Source organism: Clavelina lepadiformis, chromosome 3, assembly GCF_947623445.1.
Source record: "Clavelina lepadiformis chromosome 3, kaClaLepa1.1, whole genome shotgun sequence".
Lineage (NCBI taxonomy): Eukaryota > Metazoa > Chordata > Ascidiacea > Aplousobranchia > Clavelinidae > Clavelina > Clavelina lepadiformis.
The window spans coordinates 1,508,749-1,525,511 of record NC_135242.1 but is presented as its reverse complement, the minus strand read 5'-3'; the positions used below and the strand labels follow the sequence as shown (position 1 = coordinate 1,525,511).

At 34.6% G+C, this 16,763-nt stretch overlaps 2 protein-coding genes, 1 long non-coding RNA gene and 1 pseudogene across 6 annotated transcripts; all 4 read right to left on the bottom strand.

Moving 5' to 3' along the window:
- Positions 1–1,141: 1,141 nt before the first annotated feature.
- Positions 1,142–3,591, bottom strand: LOC143449440 (uncharacterized). 4 transcript variants are annotated; one of them, XR_013114568.1, is made up of 4 exons: positions 3,135–3,591; positions 2,900–3,002; positions 2,443–2,519; positions 1,142–1,929 (listed from the first exon to the last, which is right to left on the bottom strand). XR_013114568.1 is itself a non-coding variant. In XM_076949649.1 (2 exons), the coding sequence occupies exons 1-2, from the start codon at positions 3,580–3,582 to the stop codon at positions 2,953–2,955; spliced, it is 498 nt and encodes a 165-aa protein (XP_076805764.1). In that variant the 5' UTR covers positions 3,583–3,591; the 3' UTR covers positions 1,142–2,952. The 4 variants fall into 4 exon arrangements, 1 of the variants encoding a protein (XP_076805764.1); XR_013114567.1 differs by having other exon boundaries at positions 2,900–3,591; XR_013114566.1 differs by having other exon boundaries at positions 2,443–3,591.
- Positions 3,592–5,726: 2,135 nt separating this feature from the next.
- Positions 5,727–6,797, bottom strand: LOC143449179 (uncharacterized). The gene has a single exon (XM_076949275.1). The coding sequence runs from the start codon at positions 6,792–6,794 to the stop codon at positions 6,462–6,464; it is 333 nt and encodes a 110-aa protein (XP_076805390.1). The 5' UTR covers positions 6,795–6,797; the 3' UTR covers positions 5,727–6,461.
- Positions 6,798–6,805: 8 nt separating this feature from the next.
- Positions 6,806–14,907, bottom strand: LOC143448578 (uncharacterized; annotated as a pseudogene).
- Positions 7,289–7,844, bottom strand: LOC143449180 (uncharacterized). The gene is made up of 2 exons (XR_013114529.1): positions 7,712–7,844; positions 7,289–7,511 (listed from the first exon to the last, which is right to left on the bottom strand). It is a non-coding gene; the product is annotated as an uncharacterized LOC143449180 (long non-coding RNA).
- Positions 14,908–16,763: the final 1,856 nt, after the last annotated feature.

Genomic DNA, 16,763 nt, shown 5'->3' with positions numbered 1-16,763 from the left:
GTCGGAAACAACAGAACTAATGACATTGATACCTGGTTGATGTGATGAAGTTTTGATCGCCTAACCAACGTGTTATACATCTCCAAGAGCATGAGCAACCTATTGTATATATTTTTTACGCATCAAGAATCAAAGTCCGCGGGACATCGCAACAAACTGCATCTTCCTACCGCAAACAAGGCTTGCTGCAGCCGCGGAAAAACACACGCAGACGTGATCGCTCATTTTTTTACCTTCGACACGCAAGGGAATGCGACACTTCTGTCAGCTTATGTCTCATGTTTTGTATTTCAAGTGAAACGGTGTATCGATATTTGTTATATTTATCGAGCTCTGTCATTGTACTGTACTAAATTCTTGTTTCAATGACCGTGATAAATATTTTAATCAAAGACATAATTTTGTCAAGTAAAGGTTGCCTTCGATTTCATTTCAGGCAAGCTTTACTCTGGGTAGGAAGGCTATGCGACGATTACGTCACGAGTTGTTTTCGAGATGTTTGGAATTTAATTTGGGATTTTGTAATTCAGTTGTTTACCAGACTTGAGTTTTCCTTAATGTATTCAGTAAGCTTTGCCCGAAAGTGAAAGCCTTTGTGTTATAAGAAATAAAATGGGAACTTTATAAGTTAGTAATTTGTATAGTTAGAATCAAGCAACTAACAGCATAGTCACGCAAATTTGAGAAATGAGAACTCATCCATCGAAGCAAAAGTAAAACAAGTTATCAACCATCAATCGGCCTCGCTCATATTCTAACAATTACCGCCTGCATACGCGGTCATTATGACAGATGAGTTTCTTGTGTAATAGTTCACACAAGTAGTGCACAAACGAATTTCTTTTTGTCATAAGGTAATTGCCTACCGGTACCGTATAGCACAAGGCAAGGGGGTAACCATTCATTCAAATAAGAATTGTTGTTTTTTTTATAAGATATATATGAGACGACCCCATAGCTTTTAGATTATTATATTACACCTAAGACACAAATTACACGTTTTTCTCACTTTTCAATAACTCGTTTATACGTTCAATGTAAGGAGATAATCTAAAGTTAGCCGCTTAGACTGTAAGTTAACCTTTATTTTTATTGCTTTTTTGCTATTGAATACTAGGTGGTAACACATACAGATAAAGAAAATGACGGCACATTCACATTTATTTAAATTCTTGTGAAATCATATCACTGATTGCTTTTAATAAAACGTCAACTTGCATACCAACTGGGTGACACTCCATTGTTTGATTATCATAAAACTTTATAACCTATTTGCTGAAAAGAACTTAAAATATTGAAGATTTTTATGATATCGGAAAACTGATAATGTGTAACCAAAACTGTTGGAATAAAAATAATAAATCTAAATCAATTTTTTCAAATTTTACACAAAGTAAAGAACAGCAGTGACTGTCACATAAAAAAACAAAAATATTCCCTGTTGTTTTGAAAGAATGTTTATAACTACTTCTACATAGTTTGAAGATGTAAAGCACACAAAATCATCTTAAATGACATTACACAGCAGTTTGACTTAAAATAATTTACAACTGGGATATCATAAACAGTGTATAAATCACATAAAAAATCTTACAGCAACACATTTAGCAAAGTTATATCCAAATTTATTGTTAAAGTCTGTTTGATGTGTTGTTGAAAATCACTGATCAATGACCATTGATGTGATTGAAACGTTTTAGGTGGTTGCATTGATGCATTCTATTTTACCTTGTCGTGATGCGGCACACTACAGTCAAAACATTTAAAACACCATAATAAAAAACGTCTTCAAGCTGATAGTATGACCAATTCTTTTGTATCATACAAACGTGTTTGATCACAATTATGATTAAAAAACGGGTTATGATTAAAGAGTGAGTTACAGCAAACCTGGAAAAAAATCCTTGTCTTGTTGTCTTCTTCAGGTATCTGAAAATGGATTTTCTAATATCACTTGAAATCAGTTATTATTAATGTAAATTTCTGTTTGGGGCAAAATTGTCCCCAAGATCATCGAAAGCAGTGCTTTCAACATTTTTCAATTTGTGGGCCAGATTTTTGCTGACAATTGTTTTTTGGTGCTCACAAATTTAGATTTCTGCACTGGGGTTTGGTTAAACTGCCCAGACTCTTGTCTGGACCAAATTATATGTTTGATTTAATTAGATTTAGATCTATTATTTAGATTTTTTATAATTATATTCTGTAATTTCTGAAAACATATCCTTCGTGTCATATCCTCTGTCAAATTGCATCGATTCAAGCAGTTAGGTTATGTGGATGATTTTCTTTATTTATCTATTACGTCGCTATGGATTTTGACATATAGCTAACCTTATAGACATTTAAGTATTTATTTCGAAAATATTTTTGCCTACATTTTAAATCTGACAAAGCAAGCTAAAGCTTACGAAAACTCCTGTTTAAATGAATAAAACTTACTTAATTTTCATGCATGATGTATTGATACATCAACTCGAAGAAGTTCTTGTGGATTGTACCTTCTATCAGCTGTAAACCTACACATAGTAGATAACTGCAAACTACTAATTACACAATAGTTTTTGCACTAACGGTAGCAATAACGCTAAAGTCTGAATCAAAAAACGGTGTCTGTGGCACACATCGCATTGACAAGGTCGCTCTCCAGTGTGGATTCTAATATGAGCTTGCAAACTTCCATTATGGATAAATGACTTGTGACAAACTTGGCATAGATAAGGTCGCTCTGCAGTGTGAGTTTTCATGTGAGTTTCCTAACGGCTGTTAATGGAAAATGACTTGTGGCACGCATCGCATTTAATGTTCCCTCTAAGCTGCGCACGTGTGCAAATACGCACTGTTGACACGGTCTCCGCGCAAAGAAAATCTGTGCTGCGCACAAGAAAAAAAATCCAACCTGAATTGAAAATAAACGCATCATAATGGCCACAGTGCGCACGTCTGATGTTGCTAACAGTGGTCCAAGTGACCGCTCAGGGAGTTAGTGTGTTTGCTCAGACCTGTGAAAAATTAGAGGGAACATTGATCGCATTGATAAGGTCGCTCTCCAGTGTGGATTCTCATATGAGCTTGCAAACTTTCATTTTTGATAAATGATTTGTGACAAATTTGGCATTGATAAGGTCTCTCACCTGTGTGGGTTCTCATATGAGTTTTCAAATTGCGGCTATCGGAAAATGACTTGTGGCACACATCACATTTATAGGTTCGCTCTCCAGTGTGAGTTCTCATGTGAGTTCGGAAATTTCCATTCTGGATAAATGACTTGTGGCACACATCGCATTGGTAACGTCGCTCACCTGTGTGAGTTCTTAGATGATCTTTCAAGTTTCTTTTGTATTTGAATGATCTATCACAAAAATTGCAAGAAAAATGCTTCTCTTTGTTATTTCCATCAAGCAACTGAGCATTAACTTTGCAAGAATTGATTCTTTCAATTGTAGTGGATTTATTGACAAACATCTCCCCAAAATCGCTGCATTCTTCATCTGAGTTTCTTGCAACACAGCTTTGTGGTTTAACAATGTTGACTGTGGCATTTACTCCAATATCTGATTGAGGAGGAATTTTATTTAACATGGATATATTTCGGTCATCAATCTCAGTCTGTGAAACCTCATATTCTTCCAACAGCAAAGGTTCTTCTTTGATAGTTTCAACAAGAGGAAAGACTGGTGCCTTCTCGGAAAAAACTTCCTCAATATTAAGGCTTGTTATCAGATGATAAGGCTATTACAACTGTTGTTTGCGATGTTTCTTCAACTGGCATTGCATTGTTCATGGTTTCAGTTTTCTTTATCTCTGAAACAAGCGTTGAAATCATATCTTCCATGCTTTTTTGCATTTTTACAAATTCCTTCCTCATATCTTGTCGCATTGATTTAAATTCTTGTGAAACCATATCACTGATTGCTTTTAACAAAACGTCAACTTGCATACCAACTGGATGACAATCCATTGCCTGATTATCATACAGCTTTATAATCTATTTGCTGAAAAGAACTTAAAATATTTGAAGATTTTCTTGATTGCGGAAAACTGATAAATTTAAATCTAAATCTAAATCTAAATAAATTTTTTCAAATTTTACTACAAAGTAAAGAACAGCAGTGACTGTCACATACAAAAACAAAAATATTCCCTGTTGTTTTGAAAGAATAGGTTTATAAAAGCTTGTGCATAGTTTCAGCATGTAAAACACACAAAATCATCTTAAATGACATAACACACCATAAACAGTGCTCAACTCACTTAAAAATCTTAGACCAACACATTTAGGAAAATTATATCTGAATTAATTGTTAAAGTCTTTTTGATGTGAAGTTGAAAGTCACTGATCAATGACCATTGATTTGATTGAAACGTTTTAGGTTCACTTCAGATTGTCATATTATAGTATTTGTACTAGTGAAAACTATTCCAACCGTTTCAACAGTTTGGTTTATGATATCATTGTTTAATTTAATGATGATTGATAACGTTACGAAATGCCTTGCTTGGTTGAGTTTTCAACCTGGTTAAACAATCGTTTTAATATAAACAACGTTTTAATATAATCAATTTCTGTGTAATTTCATATCAAAATGGCCATAATTGCGCACTTCTAATGACTCTAAGTAAGGTGGCCGGGTACAATGAAAGGTTGAGAACCACTGCCTTAGGGCATTTCTGTTCCACACTGGACGTGTTTGGATGGCAAATTGCAACAAGATGAATCAATAGCCTTTGTATGCGCAATAAATTTTAACTCCACGCGCACTTAGCACCCTTGACTCTGCAGTCTCAATCTGCAATGCCCATTCGACTCCATTTAAAAATTGAATTTGAGGGTTCACCAAACCATTTTTCAAAAAACAAAAAAAAATGGAAACAAAACTTTTCTATTAAATAACAAGGATTTCTACTTTCTAGTGCCAACAGCCAGACCTATCGATCATTGCGATTGGGGTTTGTGTAAATTGTGTCATACCTGGCTTCTTGTTAACCTGTGCGTCCTATACAATGTTTAGCATTCTTGAACAAAACGGTAATTACCCTTTTACGCGACCGAAGTTTACGATGAATAATTGTGATGCATAGATATCTTATACATAAAACCTAGATATCCAACTCCGGCTGAAAAGTGAAGTAAATCTGCAAAGACACTTGCTCCCTAAAGCGTTGGGTTAGAGCAAAGCAAAGGCTTTAACCTCGTTGTAAATTGGATTAGTTCTGTGTAGCCCTAATTCTATTGAAGTTTTTCGAAAGGCCGAGGTGTTTGTACCGCACTATCACTGACTGTTTTTGTAAATATTTGTATTTTTGCGGTATCGATGAATAAGCTTGCCTAAGGTAATTGCCTATCGGTACCATTTAGCATAATGCAAACGGGTAACCCTTCATTAGAGTAAGAAATATTTTTATATATAAGATGTCTATGAGACGACCCATGGCTTATAGATTATTATATTACACCATATAGACACAAATTACACGTTGACACAAATTACTACGAAACTGCTTTAATTGAATATCAGTTTAGTGCAGCAACCATCTATATTAAACCATTCAAAAGAGCCCATTTTAAGCCCCACTTATTACATAAAAGCTCAAAGTTATTGAATTAGACAATGGAAATTTTTGCTATACTTGCGACTGTAAATATTTTTTTAAACTATTAAACTAATGCTGTCTTCGCAAACCAACCCGAAGCTATAAAGTTGAATATGACATTGAACTTTGGATGTCCGACAATTTATTTCAAAACTGAGAAGAACTCTGTATTGTACATCACCAAAACAGAAACAAAATTTAGAAACTGGAAAGTATAATTATATTATCGAATGCTATTTACCAACTACAACAATGCAAAGCTGTATTTTACTTAAGTGGAAAATACGATGTTGAAAAAGGTAAAATTGGAAATCCAAAACAAAATTTACACGGATACAGAATCAGGGTGAGAAGCTCCTAAATATTTTCTATGAACGCCACTTAGTAAAAGCTTTCTCACAATACTCGCATAATTATGTGATCGTGACCTATTTGCTGTCACCAACTTCCTTCAACTTCCCATTAACTAAAATGATTTTCACACTAAGGACAGTAGCGTGGGTGTTCTCCAGTGTAACTTTGTAAGTGGTCATTTAAGTTTGCAAAGTGGCACATTGCGAAAAAGATTTTCTTGTTTAATTTCGTATCGGTTCATTTCTACTTGTGACACACTTGCCAATAATAATTGCGCATTCTTGAATGAATAGTCATGTAAGTACATAAATTGCAACTTTGAGTAAATGATTTGTGGTAAACATGACACAGACAAGGTCGCTCGAATGGGTTCTGATCTGACTGTGCAAGTCATAGCTGAAATAAAATTCATTGTTACACACCCGCTATTGATAAGGTCACTTTCCAGTGTGGATTCTCAAATAAGCCTGCAAATCTCAATTTCTGTCAAATGACTTGCAAACCTGGCATTATTAAGGATGCTCTCCAGTGTGGATAGCAGTAGGAGTATGCAAATGGCTCTTTTGGGAAAATGACTTTTGACATACGTGGCATCGATAAGGTCGCTCCTGAGTATGGATTCTACTATGATCTTGCAAATGGCTGCTTCTGGTAAATGACTTGTGGCAAGCCTGGCATCGATAAAGTCGTTCCCCTGTGTGGATTCTCATATGAATCAGCAAATCGCTGTTGCTGGTAAATGGCTTTTCACACACCTGGCATTGATAGGGTTTTTGTCCGGTATGTTTAGTCATGTGAGTACGCAAATGGCTCTTTTGGAAAAAGATTTGTGACACACCTGGCATTGATAAGGTCGTTCACCAGTGTGGATATTCATATGAGTTTGCAAACTGCCATTTTGGGTAAAAGACTTGTGACACAATTGACATTGCTAAGGACGCTCACCTGTGTGAGTTCTTTCGTGAGTATTCAAGTTTGCTTTGTGTCGGAATAATTTATCACAAAACTTGCAAAACAAACATAATGCAACCTATAACCGTAATGGGAGTCTTGGGAAAACACATACTTGTGATCTGACACTAATGGTAGTGATGTTTCTTCGGTGGGACATTGCATTGTTCATGGTTTCAGCTTCTTTTGTTTCTTCCATCTCCATATCCAGTCGCATTGATTTGAAATCTTGTGATATCATATTACTGATTGCTTTCAATAAAACACCAACTTGCACATTGTCTGGATGACACTCCATGACGGTGCTTTAATAAGTAGTAAAATTATTTTGCAAATCTGTATGTCTTCTAGTTAATAACATGTTACACACCTGGCAGATATGAGGTTGCTATTCGGAGGGAGTTATCATATGAGTTTTCAAATTGCTGGTTTGGGTAAATAAATTTTCACACAACTGGCATTGATCAGGTCGCTCTCCAGTGTGGATTCTCAAATGATTTTTGAAATATAAGCTTTGGGAAAATGAGTTTTCACCCTCATTGTATTGATAAGTTTGCTCTCCTGTGTGAGTTCTCAGATGAGCTTTGAAGTTTGTTCTGCGTTTGAAGGATCTGTGACAAAAATTGCAAAAAAAATTTTTGGTTTTGTTATTTCCAACAAACAGCTGAGCATTAACTTTGCAAGCATTAATTCTATCACTAGCGCTTGGTTCATCGAAAAACATTTCTGCAGAATCACTGCATTCTTCATCTGAATTTCTTTCAACACAACTTTAAGGATCAACCATTTTAATTGTGGCAGTTACTCCAACCTCCAATTGTTAAGAAAACATTTTTGAAATGGATAAACTTGATCGATTAGTTTCAGAAACATCCCAGTGCTGCAACAGCAAAGGTTTTTCTATGAAAGCTTCAACAAGAGGAAAAACTGATATAGTCCCTGAATGAACTTCATGAAAAAGCAACCTATTTGTCAAAAATTAACCACATAGTGCAAATTTATGTTTCATGACACATACAAAGTTATTGATAAAAGTGGACAAATAAAACACAAACAAATGGATGCAGCATCTGGATAAATGGTTTGTAAATTTTTTTCAAAGCTACTTTTTTGTCCAAAAATCTTTTTGAAATATTTACATTGCCCCAATGTGAGTTTTAACATGTGTCAATAATTATTGTTTCAACGTAATTGACTTGCGACAAAAAAACAAGCATTGTCAAGGTCACTTTCCAGTGCGAAAAATTTCATGACTCCGCAAAGTGCTCTTTTGGGAAAATCAATTTTGACATATACGGCATTAATAAGGTCAATCTCCATTGTGGATTTTCATATGAGTTTTTAAATGGTTGCTTTGGGTAAAAGACTTTTGACACAGCTGGCATTGATAAGGTCGTTCACCAGTGTGAATTCTCATATGTTGTTTTAAATTGCGGCCATCGGTGAATGACTTTTGACACACCTGGCATTGATAAGGTCGCTCTCCAGTATGGATAACCACATGAGCTTTTAAAATGCTGCTTTGTGTGAAGGACTTTTGACACACATCGCATTGATAAGGTCGCTCTCCAGTGTGGATTCTCATATGATCTTTTAAATGGTTGCTTTGGGTAAATGACTTGTGGCACACCTGGCATTGATAAGGACGCTCTCCAGTGTGGATTCTCATGTGAGTTTTTAAATGGCTGCTTTGAGTAAATGACTTTATACATTCCTGACATTGATAAGGTCGCTCTTCAGTATGAGTTCTCATATGAGTTTTCCAATTGCTGCTAAAGGAAAATGACTTGTCGCAAAAATCACATTTGTAAGGTTGCTCTCCAGTGTGGGTTCTCATATGAGCTTGCAAACATCCATTCTTGATAAAAGACTTGTGACAAATTTGGCATTGATAAGGTCGCTCACCTGTGTGAGTTCTGATATGATTTTTCAAACTGCTGCTAATGGAAAATGACTTGTGGCACACATCACATTGATAAGGTTGCTCTCTAGTGTGGGTTCTCATATGAGTTTTCAAACTGCTGCTAACGGAAAATGACTTGTGGCACACATCGCATTGATAAGGTCGCTCTCCAGTGTGAGTTCTCATATGAGTTTCTAAACTGCTGTTAATGGAAAATGACTTGTCGCACACATCACATTTAAAAGGTTGTTCTCCAGTGTGATTTCTCATATGAGCTTGGAAATTGCCATTCTGGATAAATGACTTGTGGCACACATTGCATTGATAAGGTCGCTCACCTGTGTGAGTTTTTAGATGAACATTCAAGTTTCTTTTGCATTTGAATAATCTTTCACAAAAATTGCAAGAAAAATGCTTTTCTTTGTTATTTCCAACAAGCAACTGAGCATCAACTTTGCAAGCATTAGTACCTTCAATTGCAGTGGATTTATCGAAAAACATCTCCACAGAATCGCTGCATTCTTCATCTGAGTTTCTTGCAACACAGCTTTGTGGTTTAACAATTTTGACTGTGGCATTCACTCCAACATCTGATTGAGGAGGAAATTTGTTTAACATGGATATATTTGGGTCATCAATCTCAGTCTGTGAATCCTCATACTTTTCCAACAGCAAAGGTTCTTGTTTGATAACTTCAACAATAGGAAAAACTGGTGCCTTCTCAGAATAAACTTACTCAATATTAAGGCTGATATCTGATTTTACAACTGTTATTTGTGATGTTTCTTCAACTGGTATTGCATTGTTCATGGTTTCAGTTTTCTTTATCTCTGCAAGAAGTGTTGAAATCATATCTTCCATGCTTTCTTGCATTTGTACAAATTCCTTCCTCATATCTTGTCGCATTGATTTAAATTCTTGTGAAACCATATCACTGATTGCTTTCAATAAAATGCTACCTTGCATACCAACTGGATGAGACTCCATTGTCTGATTATTATTATACAACTTTATAATCTATTTCCTGAAAAGAACGTAAAATATTTGAGGATTTTCTTGATAGAGGAAAACTGATAATATGTAACCAAAACTGTTGAAATAAAAATAATAAATCTAAATAATTTTCACTACATTTACTACAAAGTAAAGAACAGCAGTGACTGTCACATACAAAAACGAAAAACAAAAGATTCCCTGTTGTTTTCGAAAAATGTTTCTAAAGACTCCTGCATAGTTTCAACATGTAAAACACACAAAATCATCTTAAATGACATTACACACCAGTTTGACCTAAACTAACCCAAATTTGGCACACCATAAACAGTGCTCAAATCACTTAAAAATATTAGAGCAACACATTTACGAAAGTTTTATCCGAATTAATTATTAAGTCTGTTTGATGTGTTGTTGAAAATCACTGATCAATGACCATTGATTTGATTGAAACATTTTAGGTTCACCTCATATCATCATATCATGATATTTGTACTAGTAAAAACTATTCCAACCGTTTCAACAGTTTCGTTTATGATATCATTGTTTAATTTAATGATGATTGGTAACGTTACAAAATGCCTTGCTTGGTTGAGTTTTCAACCTGGTTAAACAATCGTTTTAATATAAACAATGCCTCAGCGAGATGCGATAAAATTTCCTCACACACAATGTTAGTAGACATTACTTTGTCATACTGCTAAAGAATTCAAGTGAAAAGACAAACAAAATGCAATGCATAACGGTAACAGGAGTCTTGTGAAAACACATACTTGTGATGTTTCTTCAGTGGAACCTTGCGTTGCAAAAATGGCAAGAAAAATGATTTTCGTAGTTATTTCCAAAAAACAGCTGAGCATCAACTTTGCAAGTATTGAGCAAGCATTTGCGCTGGGTTCATCGAGAAACAGTTCTACAGAATCGCTGAATTCTTCATCCGAATTTGTTTCAACACAACTTCAAGGATCAACAACTTTAAATGTGGATTTTACTTCAATCTACGATTGATGAGAAAACATATTTGAATTGGACATACTTGGATGATCAGTTTCAGAAACCTCCCAATGCTGCAACAGCAAAGGTTCTTCTTTGATGGCTTCAAAAAGAGAAAAAACTGAAGCATTCTCAGAATTAACTTCCAGAAAAATCAAACTATTTGCCAGAAACAACCACATACATTGCCCGAATATGAGTTTTAATAATATTATTAATATTAATAATAAATTTTAATACAGTGAATTTACTAAAAGACTGATTACCCGAAAAATCCTCCATGGGGCTCTCTGAAATTTTGCATGTCAATTTAGTATGCTTTGAACTGGCATTTCAAAAAACGCCATAAAAAACCATGATTCAAAATTTTTTACAGATTTTGGCATAATTCTGCACGCGACATGGGACATTGAAGCATGTCAACTGCTAAGGCTATTCCCAGGCTGGAAAACAACATCGTCCATGCTGAATTCTGATTGGTCTAAACATGTTTTCTAAAGCTCTACGTGGGGCATCCAACAATTTCATAGAGATCTGAGTATTAGGTGTTTGACGCCTACTTAACAATAATCGCTTCATTGTAAATAACTTTTGACAAAAAATTAACCTTGTTAAGGTCGCTTTCCAGTGTCCTCAATATTAAGGCTGCTATAGGATTTTACATGTAATGGTTGTGATATTTCTTCAATTGGAACCACATCGTTCATGGTTTCAGTTTTCTTTGTTTCTGCAAGAATCTTTAAAACCATATCTTCAATGTTTCAATGCAATTGTGCAAATTCCATTTTCATTTCTTGTCGCAATGATTTTTATTCTTGTGAAATAAGATCACTGATTGCTTTCAATAAAACATCAACTTGAATTATGCCTGGATCACACTCCATGGCTTGATTGTTATGAGAAACTTAAAATGTAATTGCTGAAAAAAAAAAAAAATCTAAAATATTTTAACAAAAAAGCTAACATTATAATACGTTATCTACAATATGAACAATAATATAAAAATTTAAATTTGAAAAGTTTAAAACAAAATTGTAAGAACAATTTTTGCTGTGACAATTGGTGGCATTTATGTGTTTCATGTAAATGGTTGAAGTTGCGAGCTTACATATGGAAAATATCGATTGTATGCAACCTAACATTGGTTTAATTTAAAGAAGTTCCTTAAAGAAATTTACAGCATGTATTAGCAGTATGATAAAATTAGGCATTTAATATGTCAATGAACTAATATTTTAACAAGCCAGCTCTTATATACCAGTGATCACACGAATTATGCTTATTTGTCAAAATCGAACACTTTAACCTTTTTTTACCTTACACTTGTTTACTTTGCACAGAAAAACGCTGCCATCACAGCAGTAAGACGCTATACACCACAAGTATAGGCTAGATCAGGAGTGTCCAACCTTTTTCCTTAAAGGGCCAAACAGATGATAGATTCTCAGACAAATTTTATACATAGGAAACAGTATAAATATAAGCTAAATTGTAAAGAATGTTGTCGCTGCTCAAGACAAAACAGATGTTAGCCAGCTTTGTAGGATTATGATGAAGAAAATATAATAAAATTAAATAATTTCAAAATATAGACGTCAGATATTATTTGTATAAATGTTATGTGTTAATATTACGAGCAACATAAATAGCTGATGTCCATGTTAGTATGGTAAAACAACAACAAAACAACATTGATGCCACCTCAACTTGTATCAATGGCTTTATTCTCTAATACGGTGAATTTCTACTCTGAGAAAAGACCAGTGCATGGAACAGTGTGTGCACTAAATGACTGGCACAGAAATTCCTAAAAACACTCAATTTTTAGCTCATAAAGAGATGGATGTAATAAATTCCTCTGTAATTTCACAACTAAATGCCCATAATTTCGCACTTCTAATGACTGGAAGTAAGGTGGCCGGGTACAATGAGGGTTAAGTACCACTTCCTTAGGGCATTTCTGTTCCACACTGGACGTGTTTGGATGGAAAATTACAACAAGATGAATCAATGGCCTTTGTATGCGCAATAAATTCTAACTCCACACGCATTTAGCACCCCTGACTCTGCAGTGTCAATCTGCATTCTGCAACGCCCATTTGACTCCATTTAAAAAGTGAATTTGAGGGTTCAAGGTTCAAGGTTCAAGGATCACAGGTTTTCTATTAAATAACAAGGGTTTCTACTTTCTAGTGCCAACAGCCAGACCTATCGATCATTGCGATTGGGTTTGTGCCATACCTGGCTTCTTTTTAACCTGTGCGTCCTATACTATGTTTAGCATTCTTGAACAAAAACGGTAATTACCCTTTTACGCGACCGAAGTTTACGATGAATAAATGTGATGCATAGATATCTTATATATAAAACCTACATATCCAACTCCGGCTGAAAAGTGAAGTAAATCTGCGAAGACACTTGCTCCCTAAAGCGTTGGGTTAGAGCAAGGCAAAGGCTTAAGCCCATTGTACATTGGATTAGTTCTGTGTAGCCCTAATTCTATTGAAGTTTTTCGAAAGGCCGAGGTGTTTGTACCGCACTATCACTGACTGTTTTTGTAAATATTTGTATTTTTGCGGTATCGATGAATAAGCTTGCCTAAGGTAATTGCCTATCGGTACCATTTAGCTTTAGCATAATGCAAACGGGTAACCCTTCATTAGAGAATTAGGGTAGGGTATTGAAATTAAGTATTTTTATATATAAGATGTCTATGAGACGACCCCATAGCTTTTAGATTATTATATTACACCATATAGACACAAATTACTACGAAACTGCTTTAATGGAATATCAGTTTAGTGCAGCAACCATCTATATTAAACCATTCAAAAGAGCCCATTTTAAGCCCCACTTATTACATAAAAGCTCAAAGTTATTGAATTAGACAGTGGAAATTTTTGCTATACTTGCGACTGTAAATATTTTTTTAAACTATTAAACTAATGCTGTCTTCGCAAACCAACCCGAAGCTATAAAGTTGAATATGACATTGAACTTTGGATGTCCGACAATTTATTTCAAAATTGGGAAGAACTCTGTATTGTACATCACCAAAACAGAAACAAAATTAAGAAACTGGAAAGTATAATTATATTATGGAATGCTATTTACCAACCACAACAATGCAAAGCTGTATTTTACTTAAGTGGAAAATACGATGTTGAAAAAGGTAAAATTGGAAATCCAATACAAAATTTACTCGGATACAGAATCAGGGTGAGAAGCTCCTAAATATTTTCTATGAACGCCACTTAGTAAAAGCTTTCCCACAATACTCGAGTAATTATGTGATCGTGACCTATTTGCTGTGACCAACTTCCCATTAACTAAAATGATTTTCACACTAAGGACAGTAGCGTGGGTGTTCTCCAGTGAAAGTGGTCAACTGAGCTTGCAAAGTGGCACATTGCGAAAACACTTGTGACTAGGCATGTGTTGCGAAAAAGATTTTTCTTGTTTAATTTCGTATCGGTTCATTTCTACTTGTGACACACTCGCCAATAATAATTGCGCATTCTTGAATGAATAGTCATGTAAGTACATAAATTGCAACTTTGAGTAAATGATTTGTGATAAACATGACACAGACAAGGTCGCTCGAATGGGTTCAGATCTGACTGTTCAAGTCATAGCTGAAATAAAATTTGTTGTTACATACCCGCTATTGATAAGGTCACTTTCCAGTGTGGATTCTCAAATAAGCCTGCAAATCTCAATTTCTGTCAAATGACTTGCAAACCTGGCATTATTAAGGATGCTCTCCAGTGTGGGTAGCAGTAGGAGTATGCAAATGGCTCTTTTGGGAAAATGACTTTTGACATTCGTGGCATCGATACGGTCGCTCCCCAGTATGGATTCTACTATGATCTTGCAAATGGCTGCTTCTGGTAAATGACTTGTGGCAAGCCTGGCATCGATAAAGTCGTTCCCCTGTGTGGATTCTCATATGAATCAGCAAATCGCTGTTGCTGGTAAATGGTTTTTCACACACTTGGCATTGATAAGGTTTTTGTCCGGTATAGTTAGTCATGTGAGTTCGCAAATGGCTCTTTTGGGAAAATGACTTGTGACACACCTCGCATTGATAAGATCGTTCACCAGTGTGGATATTCATATGAGTTTGCAAACTGCCATTTTGGGTAAAAGATTTGTGACACAATTGACATTGATAAGGACGCTCACCTGTGTGAGTCCTTTTTAAGTATTCAAGCTTGCTTTGTGTTGGAATAATTTATCACAAAACTTGCAAAAAAAAACGTTTTTCTATGTTTTTTCCAAGAAACAACTGAGTCTGGATCTTGCAAACATTGTGTCTATCATTTGTTGCAGAATTATCAAAGAACATTTCCACAGAATTGTTGCATTCTTCATCTTAACTTCTTTCAATACAGTTTCTTGCATCAAGCATTTTAACTGTGGCTTTTACTCCTATCTCTAATTGAGGAGGAAATTTTTTTAACATGGATATATTGAGTCATCAATTTCAGTCTGTGAAACTGCATATTTTTGCAACAACAAAGGTTTGTCTTCAATAACGTCACATTGAGGATAAACTGGTGCCTTTTCAGAATGATCTTCTTCAATACAGGTTTGGTGGTCAACGGTTTTAACTACGGCATTTACTCCAATCTCCGATTGATGAGAAAACTTATTTGACATGAACATCACTTCCAATGCTGCAACACCAAAGGTTCTTCTTTGATAGCTTCAACAAGAGGAAGAACTGATGCATTCTGAGAACTTCTTTAATACAAATACCCGTGTCAGATTCTACATCTAATGGTTGCGATGTTTGTTCAAACGGTATTTCTTTGTTTCTGCCAGAATCTTTGAAACCATATCTTCCATATTTTCTTTCAATTTAGCAAATTCTATCTTCATATCTTGTCGCATTGATTTAAATTGTTGTGATATCATATCACTGATTGCTTTCAATAAAAAATCAACTTGTATATTATCTGGATGGCACTCCATGGTTTGATTGTGATACCATACACACTATTGGCTGAAAATGTGAAAGGTAAAACGTTTTAATAAAAAGTAACATATTAACTTGAATAAGATGTCAAAACCCAAAAATTGAATTGAAATGTTTAAAGTAAATTGTAATATATATGTTTGCTGTGACAGTTGAGAAAATGTATGTGTTTAAAGAACATAAATAAACAGGAAATAACCATTTGAATCCCGACACATGATGACAATAATTTAATCTATTTCGAAGTCATTTTTTCAAATTCAATTCAGTCAATAACATAAAAATGTTTCATCTTATTTCATGACAAATTCTCTGTGTTCTTAATTAAATAAAACGCTTTACTAATGCTTTCTTCACACATCAGCATCAATTTTCAAATTAACATTGGACCTATCAACCCCAGAAAATTGTGAACCAGGTCAAGTATCATGAACTTTAGAGTTTATCTTAAAAGTTTATCAAAAAAACATCATCATATATGAAATGGGTACAACAAGTCTATACTTATAAAAACCCAACAAATAAATATATGAAAACACTCCAACATAATTTTCACAATTTTTAATTATATAAGTAGTTTTCTTCCACATTGAAATTGGTATACATCTGTTAACTTAATCACAAATAGAAAACTGAAAATTTGATAATTATAGAATGTGTTTTTGCCAAAAACAACCAATACAGTGCAATTTTATGTTTCATGAAATATAGAAAGTTACCGATAAAACATGTAAGAGCGGAAACTAAAATGCAAATAAATTGATGCAACATCTGGATGAATGGTTTGTAATATTTTTTAAGGTTAAATTTTTGTCGATACACCTTTTCAAAATATTTGCATTTGTACTGTCATGTCCCAGTGTGAGTTCTAATATGTCTAAACCAATATCCTTTCAAAATAAACGCTTTTTGACAAAAAAAAATCATAGTTAAGGTTGCTTTCCAGTATGAATAATCACATGACTCCGCAAATAACACTTTTGGGAAACAAAA

Excerpts from the sequence above, each read along its gene's own strand:
- LOC143449179 (XM_076949275.1), bottom strand. The coding sequence starts at position 6,794 with ATGCCAGGTGTGTCACAAATCTTTTTCCAAAAGAGCCATTTGCGTACT.
- LOC143449440 (XM_076949649.1), bottom strand. The coding sequence starts at position 3,582 with ATGTTAAATAAAATTCCTCCTCAATCAGATATTGGAGTAAATGCCACA. Across the intron at positions 3,003-3,134 it reads TCATATGAGAACCCACACAG|GTCTGAGCAAACACACTAAC; the intron begins GTGAGAGACCTT and ends AATTTTTCACAG.